The 13,764-nt window shown below is 37.7% G+C and overlaps 1 protein-coding gene across 5 annotated transcripts in view; it reads right to left on the minus strand.

Annotated features, from left to right (window-relative positions):
* Window positions 1-204: 204 nt before the first annotated feature.
* Window positions 205-13,764, minus strand: part of LOC139978759 (ribitol-5-phosphate transferase FKTN-like) — a 38,328-nt gene continuing 24,768 nt past the window's right edge. For 4 of the 5 annotated variants that reach the window (XM_071989265.1, XM_071989257.1, XM_071989241.1 and 1 more), the window contains 4 exons: window positions 12,489-12,751; window positions 11,403-11,536; window positions 8,852-8,976; window positions 205-7,595 (listed from right to left, as the gene is read on the minus strand). In XM_071989265.1, coding sequence (XP_071845366.1) covers window positions 7,358-7,595; window positions 8,852-8,976; window positions 11,403-11,536; window positions 12,489-12,751 — 760 coding nt within the window. In that variant the 3' untranslated portion in view covers window positions 205-7,357. Of the gene's footprint in view, window positions 7,596-8,851; window positions 8,977-11,402; window positions 11,537-12,488; window positions 12,752-13,764 lie in introns of those variants that run through there. The other variant, XM_071989274.1, reaches the window with a different exon arrangement.

Raw genomic sequence — 13,764 nt, forward strand, 5'->3', positions numbered from 1 at the left:
TTAAGTGCACAAGGGGTCAAATATTCAACAATAAAAGTCAAATTGAAAAACAGATTGAAAAAAATATATTAAAAAAATAAACAAATAAATTTAAACAAATAAAAAAAATTAAAACAAAAATCAATTTTTGTATGAACAAAGACAGACAAAAACAAATTGAAACAAAACAGTAAACAAGACAAATAAAAAGAAACAAGAAAGATGTAGACAATAGACCATTATCAGTCTGTAACATAATTTATTATTCCTTTTGATAACAGAAAAGACATTGCATGCAATAAATCGTGCATTAAATTAAATTTTCAATTTGGCAAGATGAATACACCAATTATACTCCAAACTGTGCAGACCATGTGTGAAATAATAATGCACTGCCTCACGATCTTGGTTAAAAACTGCTCACCTAACTTCCCCCCCCCCCATCCTGTCCGTACCTTTCCCTCTATCCTTCAGCATTGGAAAGATTGAGAACCACAGTATGACTTTAGACAGATTTTCCACAAATGGATTTTGAATTCCCAAGCCCCAAAAGATGAAAATTGTTGGAAAAAAACAACAACCTCAAATTTACCTTTATACAACTCTTTCAATCAGTTAATTTATCAGATATACAATGATTATAGTATCATACAGTTTATGGTATCATAAAATATTTGAGCTGACAAAGTGGTTAGTTACAGAATACTCTCTAGATTAGACTGTGGCTTACATTCATTATTACAATCTCTTCAGATACCAGCTAGAACATAACCATCAGAAGAACCAGTAGCTTGAAAACTTTTACAGCTTTTTTAGTAACTCAAAATAATGAGTAATGTTACAAAGTGTTATCATACCATCATATCTGTTCTTTCGGTGGAGTGTAATTGCACATATCACGTTCGGGGCAGGAGCCAGCACATGATTCTATTGATAATCGCGACTGCACTCAAACGTTGTATACGTAAGGAAATTCCATGAGAAAAGTGACGAGCGAGAATGTTGTAATAAACAAATCCTGTCTCGTAAAAGCATCTGAAAGACCAATCGAGCTATGTTAATCCTTCAGAATAGTAGAGAAACGGCTTTTGATTATAACAAAATACAATTTTAAATTTAAGTTCTTTGCATTTAATAGGGTTGTAAATTTGTGTCACTCATAACAAAAAGATTTCATGTTGGTAAAGTGGTAAATTGTTAAAATAAAAAGATAAAAAATAAAAAAAGACAAGATGGTGATTAATATAGACATATACCAATATTTCAAAATTTAGGATGAAAACATCAGGGCTCTCTGATATGGAGATTCCAAAGTAATTCCTCTTTCTGATAGGTATTTTTGAGCTTGAAAAATTGTTATGAGAACAAAAAACAACTCAAACTGTTGCACCTGCTGTAGATTTCAGGGCTCAGTTCCTGGACCCAAGGAGAAGCCCTTGAATTCTGCCCCTCACTCAACTCCCAATTAGTAATGGTCACATAAACCTTACAGTTGTAATTATGTAAGAACTTGTCTCAGAAATGTGAATGTGATATTGATCTACAGGCCCCACCACCTCCCCCTCCTCCCCCACCTCCTACACAATAAAATGTATCACTAATTCCACATTTAAACATTTTGCAAGAGATATTTCTATTAAATTAGTCAATATTATCAAGCTTTCATCTTTTCAAAGGAAATTCTCAAAGTTTGCCAATGTAACTCTTTTCAACATGAAATCTGTTAGAACAGAAAACTATGTATTATTAGTTTGTTGCACAAAAGACCATAAACAGATGCTTGGAATCCATGAGCAAACCAGACCGTATCTTATCAAACGAGACATCGCTAACCAGTCCAGACCACCAGAAGTTCTCAATGGGCAGCCCCAGTGCCAACCTGAAGTTGCAAAGAGGATTGCAATCCCAACGCCTGAACAAAATCTGCCCAGAATTTCCATGGATGGGAACGACGGTCCTTACGGATTAGCAACCGACCGGCCTACCTGGCATATTTGTCGATCGATATATCAATCAGAAACATTTACATAGCGATCTAGGTACAGTGAGATTTTGTTTCTCTCCGGCACCTTACTTTGCTCCAACCAGTGTTTCTCTTTGGCCCGTGTAGAAAAAAAGGAATTGAGGCGACCTTGTCTAGACTTCACAGCAGCCTGCATCATCTAGTCCCATGGAAGTTTCAAACTAACAATGCCCACATGATATCTATATTATTAGTATTCAGTTTAATTTAAAGGTGTAGCAGTCATTTGTTTTGGTAATAATGCCATTTTGCCACAAGTAGAACTAACTTGATAGAGTTTTGCACAGGAAAATTGCAAAACTATCCTTCATCTGCGGATTATAGCAAAATACAGTCAACAAAGGCGACCTTATATCACTTGTTTTATCTAGCAATTTGGTGTCCCTTACATAACATTGAAACAGACCACCAGTCTAGAATTAAGTATCGAATACAGCAAAATACTGGGATGTGGCCGAGGAGAGGCCGAGGAGGAAGATAGGGAGCTGACAGGGTAGACTTACCCTCATCCCAGGGCAGCTTTCTCATACTGAGAACCAGAAAGTCAAAAGACTTAGTGATTCCTTGCCCATATGATAATAAACTTTAGGTAGAAGATTTTCTAACGATCTGAAATGCTGAGCAGAAATGGCAAGTCTTGCAGAATGGAGTAATGCATATCTATGCAAAGAGGGTCGAAGGTCACACAAACTTCACTTCTGTAAAATTCTACTTATTCTGACTATAACCAACAATTGACCTTGAATGACCTTTGACCTACATGAAAAACAATAGGGATTATCTTCTCATCAAAGGCTACCAACATACCAAGTTAAAGTTCAGGAAACTTTTCTTCTTGAGATATTGTATTCACAAGGTTTACAGCCTTTGACCTCTGGTGACCTCAAATAACCATTAGCCTCCATGAAAAACACTAGGGATCATCAGTACACCAAAGGCTACCAATATACAAAGTTAAAGCAACTTTTACTTCTTGAGATATCGTGTTTACACGGTTTTCAGACTTTGACCTGTAGTGACCTTTGACCTTCATGGAAAACATGAAAAACCATGTCGGACGCCATCAGTTGGAGTTTCACAAGTTATTGCCCCCAAGAGCCATAATTGACCTTTGGTGACCTTGGATTACATAACGTTTATTTAGTAAAACGTGCATCTACTTCATTCACAATATGTCCCAATATATCAGCCATGTCAGACTTCGTCACTGGAAGTTGTTGCAAAAATTAACGTAAGTGGACATTTTTTTGCCCATAAGCAACCTTGAATGACCTTGGATGGCGATTTTATGAAAAATGTTCCCCTTGATGAAGTGCACTCCATCCTTAAATTGTTATGCACTCCAATGTACGTACACAATGTTATTGCTAAAAAGGTATCAAATCCAACCGTTGGCACCTCATAACTTAAGAACCAGGTGTCCGATCGAAGTGGGAGTTAGTTTCGTCTATAGAGCACACAGAGCTCTATCATATATTAAAATATTGACAAACATTTTTTTCTTTGCCTTGTATCTCCTAAAATGAGCATATTTATAAAAAAAACATGTCGGACCCTGTCAATGGAAGTTTGTTTTCAGCCTTTGACCTCTGGTGACCCCAAATGACCTTTGACCTCCATGAAAAATAACAGGGATAATCTAATCACTAAGATTTACCAACATACTATGTTTAAAGCTCAAGTCAACTTTACTATTTGAGATATCATGTTTACATGGTTTTCAGCTTTTGACCTCTGGTGACCTCAAATGACCTTTGGCTCCCATGAAAAACCATAGGGATTACCTGCTCACCAAGGGCTATCAACACACAAAGTTTAAAGTTCAAGCATCTTTTACTTCTTGAGATATCGTGTTTACAAGTTTTTTTAACTTTTGACCTCTGGCAGGGGCGTATCCAGGATTTTCCAATAGGGGGGGCGCCAGGCATGAATGATCGCCGTCCTGGGGGATGGGTCTAAGGGGAGGGGTGTACAATTTTTGCTTTCAAAGAAGGGCTGAAATGCAAAATGGTGTCATATGCATGGGCGGCGATCTGTACTTCCGAGTGGGGGGGGGATATGACCTTGTTGACTATCTAAGCGTAGCGCCACCATGAGTTGGCGCGAAGCGTACAAGAAAATTTTGGGATTAACAAACCCTCTAGATGGGCGGAAACGGCACTTCCCGAGGTTTCCAAGCGGCATATACCCAACTTTAAAATAGGGATGTCATGTCCGAAATATCTCATAATCAGGATCCAAAATACATTTTTTTTTTAATTTCGGGTGTTATTTTGGGAAAATTGCCCCTGTCAATCTTGTTTCAGGCGCAACGTTAGAATGTTTGAGAGCTCTGTTACATTATTCGATGAAGAAAATGGCCTCATGCAGGCTATTATAGGCCTATACACATGCAATACACAATTACACATAGTTACATTCCTAGGTACCGATTGCTAGGGCATCCAGGTGAAACCGGTATTAAGCATTACCCTGGTTACATGAGATTCTCAGCTGTTCGAGGGAACATGTACGTGTGTAGGCCTACTATAGGGCCTATATGAATACTATGAGGGTGCATATATGTACTATATCAATACCGTGGGCGCAATAATACACTTTGTTGTTATAGGGCCAATGAAGCCTACAGTCAACTATTTTTGCTTTATAAAGACGCTTTATTTGAAAAGATCGCACTGCGTTTATGGTAGGCGAGAAATGAAGCTAAAAAAGAGCCGTACATTAACGAAGATGCATAAATGTAGGCATGAAAATATTCTTATCCCTGGCATTTGGTGGGGGGATATGGTGCATTACATCCCCTCCACCCATTTTCATGGGGGGATATATCCCCCCTCCACCCAGGATCGCCGCCCATGGCCATATGTGATCCATTTTTCTACCTTAATAATAAGCAACATTTCCAGTAAATATGGACACAAAATGCACAATTTAGTATGGCTGGCATGTCATTTAGTGTTTATAGTGATAATACAAACACAATTACCATCTATGTTTCTAAAACTATTATGCCGCCGAACTTCGCCAGAACCTTTTTTTGGCAAACAAAAAATAAAGCATACGGGAGGGGGGGGGGTTGAGCGATCACCGACATCTCACATAAAGGTCGTCATCAATTTTTTTTTTTTTTTTTTTTTTTTTTTTTTGGTGACGGCCAATAGGGGGGGCGCGCGCCTGTTGCGCCCCCCCCTGGATACGCCCCTGTCTGGTGACCCCAAATGACCTTTGACCTTCATGAAAAACAATAGATATTTTTTGCTCACCAAGGGCTATCTACACACCAAGTTTAAAGTTCATGCATCTTTTACTGGCTGAGATATCATGTTTACATGGCTTTCCGCCTTTGACCTCTGGTAACCCTAAATGACCTTTGACCTCCATGAAAAAGAGTTGGGATCATCTGCTATCCTAGGTCAATCCACAGTCTAATTTTCAAGTTGAAGCATCTTGTACTTCTTGAGATACCGTGTTTACAATTTTTCCCGTCTATGACCTCTGGTGACCTCTCAAATGACCCTTGACCTCCATGAAAAAAGATAGAGACCATCTACTCACTAAGGGCTACCCACATACTAAGTTTGAAATTCCAAAAACTTTTACTCCCTGAGATATTGTGCTTACAAGGTTTTCAGACTTTGACCTCTGTTGACCTCAAATGACCTTTGACCTCCATGAAAAACAATAGGGATCATCTACTTACCAAGGGCTACCCACATACCAAGTTTGAAGTTCATCCAACTTTAACTTCTTGAGATACCGTGTTTACAAGAAAAGCGTCACATACACACACACATACATACATACATACATACATACATACATACATACATACACACACACGCCATCACCATCGCATAGATTCCTTTCGGCCTTCGGCAAGGAATCAAAAACTAATCACAAGGAATGATTACACTAAAAATGCAAAATAACAGAGAGTGAAAAATGGAGTGGTGCGCAATATCATTAAAGGTACTCCCTCTGTGGGAGGATGTAGCTAGGGAATAGAAGACCCCTCATAGCCCCCACCCCCATTTTAACCCCCCTCCACCATTACCTTCTTTCTCTGGTCTGGATCAAATCTCCTAGTATTTGAAATTGAATCATATCAGTGTTGACCTGTATAAATCTCTGTGTACAATATTACAATAATATGACAAAATAAAGTATTTACTGTACTTTATATATTTTGCTTCCCCATGCCATCACCTACCAATCACCTTTGAAACACCTCACAATCCTACAAAAGGCCCCATTTCAAAGAGAGGCATTTAAAAAAAAACAAGAACACAATTTGAAAGGAGTCATTCCTCTCGATATTCACCTGATGACGTATTAAACGACTTCAATCGAGTTAAAGAGAATCAAGACAGAGATGTGATATTTCGAAATTGTTTCCAGAGAAGAAACACAAAGATTGATCCCAGTTGGCAACAATTTAATCAAACCATTAACCATAATAATCCTAGCTGGATATTATTAAAATGTCAAAACTACTTATGGCAAGACCAAACCTCTTTTGCTACAATGACTACAAAATTGTTTCAAATTCTTAAAGATTGGTTGCAAGTTGTCATTTACATTGGCCAACAAACATGGGGGGGGGGGGAGAGGGGAGGGAATTATAAAAAATATTGACCGTGTCAAGTTCTTTAAATTTTTGGTGAAAGTTGTCATTTACACTGGTCAACAAACATGGGGTGTGGTAAAGGGTGGGGAGGGGGAGGGGGAATTAAAGGAAATATCAACCTTGGGGAGAAAAGTAAAATGGAAGTACCAAGATGGCTGTAATTGTTTGCAGCATGAGTAGGTTTAATCCTGCATCATTTAAATTATCACTTTTTAGTAACAATTTTGTTGTCGTTTTTTGGGGGTTTTTTTCAACTGCATTTTAATGGCTTTTTGACAATGCCTATGCCTATCTACATTAAGATCCATTTATAAAAAATATTTGTCACCAATTTAGGGTAGTGTGGCAACCAAAACAATTTATCTCTCACTCATTATGAAGTGCTCTAGAGAATTAAACATTCGTATAATTTCCTCCTTGGCTGTCAGTGTTTAGGATGGAAACCAACCATGTTTTCAACCATTGTTTGGTGTAAAAAAAAATCAATGGCATGGTGCAATAAACAAAGTTTATGATTACCACTTTTTTTTTCACTACAAATGGGCAGTTTAATCGCTTTTGTGAATGGACTTTTCCAAATACTTCATCTGTTCTCCTCTCTTTTTGCTTCATTTCAGCAAATCAACAATATTTTCAATCGTTTCTAATACTCGGTGTGATAATCGTTCCTTCTCTTCATACTCCATTTTCCCCGCAAATCTTTACATCTAGTGGATTCGGTAAAAATCTTAACTTTCTTCTACCTCGATAATTTCAAAGACTTGCATGACTTCCGGCCATTCTTCTTTCGGCCACTGACCGTTGGGTATGACATTGGGGGGGCTACTCTTCCAGTTCCAGCTGGTCACCTTGGTGTTCCAAGACTTTCCGTAGTTGGCTTCCACGTACGACAGAGTTTGGCAAGGCACTCTTACTTTGATTCCGACAAACTCAGTCCAGCAGAGATCGAACCATGGAAAAATGTATCTGAAAAAAAAAATCCGTAGAAAGTATTTCAGATAGCTATATGCAGGGATTTGCCCAGGATTTCCTGAGTGCCGGGTATACTGATCGCCGTCCTGGGGGAGAGGTCTAAGGAGGAGGGGGTGACCCACTCCTCTTTGAGAAATTTGTCAATTTTTGAAAGTGCTCAGATGCCAAATGTAGGCACTTGTGTAGCTTTTTAAGCACATACACAAGTACTAGTTTTGCTAACAATTTGCATTTTTAATTTTTTTTTTAGTGAAATATATTACGTACCTGGTAAAAGATTTTACAAGGGACCGATTGAGAGCCGTAAGTCATGTTTCTCTCATGCGTAACTGATGCATTATTAGTATGTATGATTTTGGCATAGGCTAGGCCCAATTTATGTTGAATATATTGTTAGGAATGTCGGGATTTTAGATGAAAATAGTGCTGGGCGGGATTCACAATTTTTAAGACAGTGCTGGGCGGTAATTTTTAGAGCTGGGCGGGGCCGCCCAGTGCCGCCCAGTGTGGGCACATCCCTGTATATGAAAAGGATTGAGCATAACATACCCCACCCATAAAAGTATTAAATTGTTTAACAACTAGTCCAAAGACAAAGGGATTCCATTATTCCAAACACAACAACTAAACTCAACTCAATCCAACTTGAATGAAGCCCCGAAGCGTTTGTGATATCAAGGCCAAACGATTTGGCCGTGGGAGGGGAAAGAGGGAGGCTAAACATATTTTGAAATAATACAGCTCTATTAGAAATTTAATGACTTTTAAGCAGAATTTTGCACTCAACTTGAAAGGTTCTTCCAATGTAATATTTAGCAGCTCTCTCTAAACTGGTCATCTGTCCTTCCTAATAATCCGGAAATTTCCATGTATTTGCATCATATTATTTTTGTTGGACTCATATTGGATTATCATTATTGAGGTCAATTTTTCGCTCACTTTGCTATTTTTGAGAATGAAGAGATAAGAACTATGTCTTAGACCAATTTCAACATTTCTGTGTAATATATGCAAATGCATTCGATTTTGGGTGTCGACCAAATTAGCCATACAGTTGACGATAATCGCTTGGTTTGATAAAACTGCTGACCGAAAACATAAAACTTCTTTGCTTTAGAAGCTATTCAGTTAAACATGGAGCCATATCTATCCTCCATTAACAGCCTCCCTTCCCTCAAACAAAGCAGCCCCCTCCCTCCTCCCCTTTCCCCTGCAGTTATGATGCGTCTCCACCATGTCAACCCTCTTACTTGTATTTCTCTCCGGTGCTTGTGTCCGATCCGCCGTTCCATAGAGTATTACCTTCTTCATAGAAAAAGAATATATCCAATTTGAGTTGATCTTTCACAAACGAAAGTTCGTAGCTATCACTCCTCTGAGGAACACAAAAGGCAGAGAGAAAATTGTATCAATTTTTATAGTTTCATAAAATTTATGACTACACTTTATAAAGACTAACATTATTTTTAGGTTCATGGGAAGTTTATCTTGAAAAAGAAATCATGCAGATATATATGCTTAAGTCTCACTAATAAACATATCAATAGTTCACACTGGCCTTTATTTTAAATTCTGACTTCCTTGTCAATAACAAATTCCTCTGTTTATGTCTCATCCAGTTTGAATATTTTCTGAAATTGCAATTTTACCAATTTTCTTTCTTTTATAGTTCAAATATACAGTTAGTTCATCTTCCATCTACTGATTTCATAATCAGGTACAATTAATTAATAAACTTTCAACTGAAACCCAGGTCTTGTCACATTAGAGCATAAATGATTGCATGCTAACACTGTGATACAGTTTCAGAAACTCCTGAAACACAAAATATTAAAAGTTGATCGTAGTTTTCATAGTTTCAAAAGGTGATACTCTGAATCTGTATCCATTTCACCAAAAGTCTTGCTTCTCTGAAACACAATTATTTTTGTTCCGAAGGGGTGTACCTGTACAGGTTTTTAATGGCAGCAACACGACATGTAACCCCGCCTAACTTTGCAGATAAGACGTCTCGTAAGAGCTGTTATTGTTAACATGTAAAATTAGGCTCATTACCAGACAATTGTATCATTCTGGAAAAGTAGAAATTCATACTTTGTGTCCCTCATATTCATATTCTGGTATAATTGCCCGAGTACTTATTGCCCGAGTACTTATTGCCCGAGTACATATTGCCCGAGTACTTATTGCCCGAGTACATATTGCCCGAGTACTTATTGCCCGAGTACTTATTGCCCGAGTACTTATTGCCCGAGTACTTATTGCCCGAGTACTTATTGCCCGAGTACTTATTGCCCGAGTACTTATTGCCTGAGTACTCTTAATCATACATTCGTACTCATACTCCTACTCGGTGCATTTTGGAAATATCGTAGAGATACTTAGAGCAAGGGGACCAACTTGTACTCACATTTTAATAAAGCCTTGTACTCATACAGTATTTTTCCTCATAACAAGGGAATTCTACTCTACTATATTAACTGACACTGTTGTACACATACTCACGGCACACCGTTGGATACATACTAACACTTTTGTACATTCTCACATCATACCGTTGTCCTCATACTCACTCTTCTGTACACATACTCACTCTGTTTCATACATACTTACAATGTTGTTCACATACTCACACTGTTGTACACATACTCACATCACACTGCTGGACACATACTCACACTGTTGTACACATACTCACTGTTGTACACATACTCACACTGTTGTGTACATACTCACACCACACTGCTGTACACATACTCACTGTTTCACACATACTCACACTTTTATACACATACTCACTATTGTACACATACTCACACTGTTGTACACATACTCACTCTGTTGTACACATACTCAAACTGTTGTACACATACTCACTCTGTTGTACACATACTCACACTGTCTGCCTTCAATGCACTCTATTACAATGAGTTACACCAGAAAGAACGAATGTGACAGAACTTCTAGCTGTACGAGGTTCGTAAATTTCTAGTACTTATTGAGATGTACACGACCGACTGCTTTAAATTGGCTCGACATCATTAGATAGTGCTACTGTATATCCTGACTCATAAATGTAAACCATCCTCCACTTAAGTTTTTAGCCAAATTTACTAAAAGCATTTTGACAATTATTGGCAAAATCAGCTTCATGAAATCAGAGATACAATCAAGGGGGGCAAAAAAAGGGCTCTAGCACCGTAAAGCGAAGGCCTGCAAGTCCTCACAAGTTGTCACGATTGCTAATGCAGGAGGCCTAACGATGAATCGTCGAGGAAAAGTTTTCCAAACAGATCTAAGAGGCCATGTGCAACTCGCAAAAAAACAACAAAATTTATGTACATGAAAGCACCTTGAAAAGCAAAATCTTTAATATGAAGTATCACGTAACGGTGTGAACTGCAGCATATGTCTCAAAACACTTTTTCTTGGTGAAAGAAAAAGCCTGTTCGTCTTATGAAAAAAAACAATTCATTCCAGTTAGGTAAGTAGAAGATGCAAATAAACTGCTTTGTATCTGTTTTAGAGTTAAATGACAGCAAATGATGTAATGATGACAAAACTGAATTAACATATATATATATATACCACTAATTATCCTTTTTTTATTTTATTTTTTATTTAATATTGCATTTTATTAGTACTAGTTACTGACAACCACAGTGTAGTTTTCAAAAGAGCCAATCCAAAATATCGGATGAAAAACAAAGAAAAGAAACGTTTGACAACTAAAGAGAGAGGAGGAAAAAATTGAAAAATTAAGGATAGAAAATGAATGGGAAAAGTAGTAAAATTTCTTACCTTACCAAACTGATGTACCAGCATCAGTCCAGCCATCTCCATTGCCGGTATCAGACGGACGCTATAGTCTTCTATTTTCATCCCAAAATCTACATCTAAACTATGGCCAATGATACGACATTCTCTGAACCAGCCTGAGGAAGAAGTCAAATAAAACAAATCCTTAATGACCACAAAATTGCACTAAAGTGATCTAGAAACCAGCTGTTGTCATGGAGATGATTATAGGGAGCAGTTAATCATTCCAGAACCCTTCGGGGGTGGGGGGTGGGGTGGGGGGGAGTAAAAGTTTATTCAGGTTAATTGACATACATGTGTAGATTTAAAATGGTTACACTGGTGATGCAGGTTGGTGAAATTGGTATCAATGAATATATTTGATAAAAAGTCAATATATTTAGATATACTGTTTGGAACAACCTAGATAGGTGCAAACCCAGTCTATGACGTTAAAAATGTACAAGAAATCCGATATAACAACATTATCCCACTGACTTCTCTGCTGACAACAATATTTGTAAGCGTTAACTACGGTAGATCATAGATGTGAACTACGATTCACTTCCGCCCATTCCGCCGATAAATTCCAAGTATTAAATTGATACAGTCAAACAAATATGTTTCACACACTCAGAAACAATGCTACAATTTCAATGGCATATGCTGAAGACAAACTCAACTCTTCTTTATGAAAATAAAAATAAAACAATACAAAAACTGTTAGCAAACTGCTCATCCACTAAAGAGCCTGTGTAAGAGATATGTGTAAAAGTAAGAGGGCCTGAAGTTTCGATCCTAGCAGGATCTTCTTCAGAGGGGGGCTTCAATCTTCTCTATGAAAGAGACATAACTGATAACAGACCGCATATCAACTGTAAAAGCCTGTGCAGGTAAATAAGAGGACCTGATGTTTCAAACTGCGGTGCTCTGAAGAAGCTCCTGCTACGACCGGGAATCCTCGGGAAACTCCTTTTCATTAAATAGGAAGAACTCTACACTTATCATCTCAACGTAAACACAAGAGTAATAAGAAGATTTAAAAAAGGACACATTTACTTGCATTTTATCTCCTCCTTTCATACTTACTGAGACAAGTGCCACTGCTAAGCCAAAATGGAATCCCTAACTCGTCTAAGACTGCCGCCCCTGCTATCAGGATGTCTTTCGCGTTAGATCGAAATCTCTCGCCGACCACGTCGCCGTCGTCATAGTGACGCGAGACAAATTTCGCAGCTCTCTCGTAATTGCACTCCAGGAATGTAGAATGTTGGATCTGATTTAGAAACTTCTTGGGATACTTAGGGACCATAAAGTAGACGTTATCGACCTTTACCTCGGCAAATTCCATTCTGCATATAAAAAATGAGATGAAAAAGACAAATTGTGAATATATCGCCAGGGTATCCTGTTACTTTATGAATTCTACTTATACAGTATACGTCGGTGGAATTTGTTGTCATGAATTGTAGTGATAACGATGGGGACTGTCCCTTTGCCTTACGTCCGTATACATACTTACATAGACGTACTTGACATTTTTCTCTCTTTGTTTTCCACTTATAGAGTTAATTGTGTCCTTGAGAAAATTCATCTTCCAGTCATTTCCTTTCCTCCCCCCACCCCCCCCCATCCCCACCCAAATTTTTGAATATTTATGCATATCAACTTTTACCTAAAGAATATGGTTCTTCCATATTAGTGAAATCAGCCAATGCCTTTAACCTAATTTTGTACATGATCGGTCAGGACTAAACATTGCAATTATTTGCTGTGAGGCAAATAAGTCTTCTTTCTTGTATAGTAAAGCCGACTTCTGTGAAAATTAGGTTAAAAATGTATAAAAACAAAAGGCAGCTGCACGGGAGACAAGCAGTTTTATTTATCTACAGGAGAGACTGCTAATCATAAACATTGAACACTCTTCATTGAATTAATAGTTCTATTTTGTCCTTTGAAAAGCTCATCATCTGCTTTGTCTTCTGCCTTCTTCCTTGTTTAATTTTTTTTTAAATCCGTAATTTTTTATTCTTTGATATCTGTTAGAAGTTGTTTTTCCAGCCTTTCCTGTTACCTTTGTTAAATTTTGTTATTATTTTCTTTATTTTTTTATCAGTGTTTCTTTTCCTTAAATTCTTTGTTCTATCCGCCTTTTTTTCTTCTACCTTTTCTTTTATATTCTATTTCATTACTTTTTGTTTTTAAGTTAAAATCAGATGGTTTGTATATTGACTTTTCCCTTTTTCCTCACTCGACCCACTTTAACGATGTTCCTTCCTCTCTGTGAAATCTGCCGATACTTAACCTAATTTCTGCATAAAGTCAGTCAGATCTGACATTAATAAGGTTTCCTGCTCGCAGAACA

Source organism: Apostichopus japonicus, chromosome 2 (assembly GCF_037975245.1).
Source record: "Apostichopus japonicus isolate 1M-3 chromosome 2, ASM3797524v1, whole genome shotgun sequence".
NCBI lineage: Eukaryota > Metazoa > Echinodermata > Holothuroidea > Aspidochirotida > Stichopodidae > Apostichopus > Apostichopus japonicus.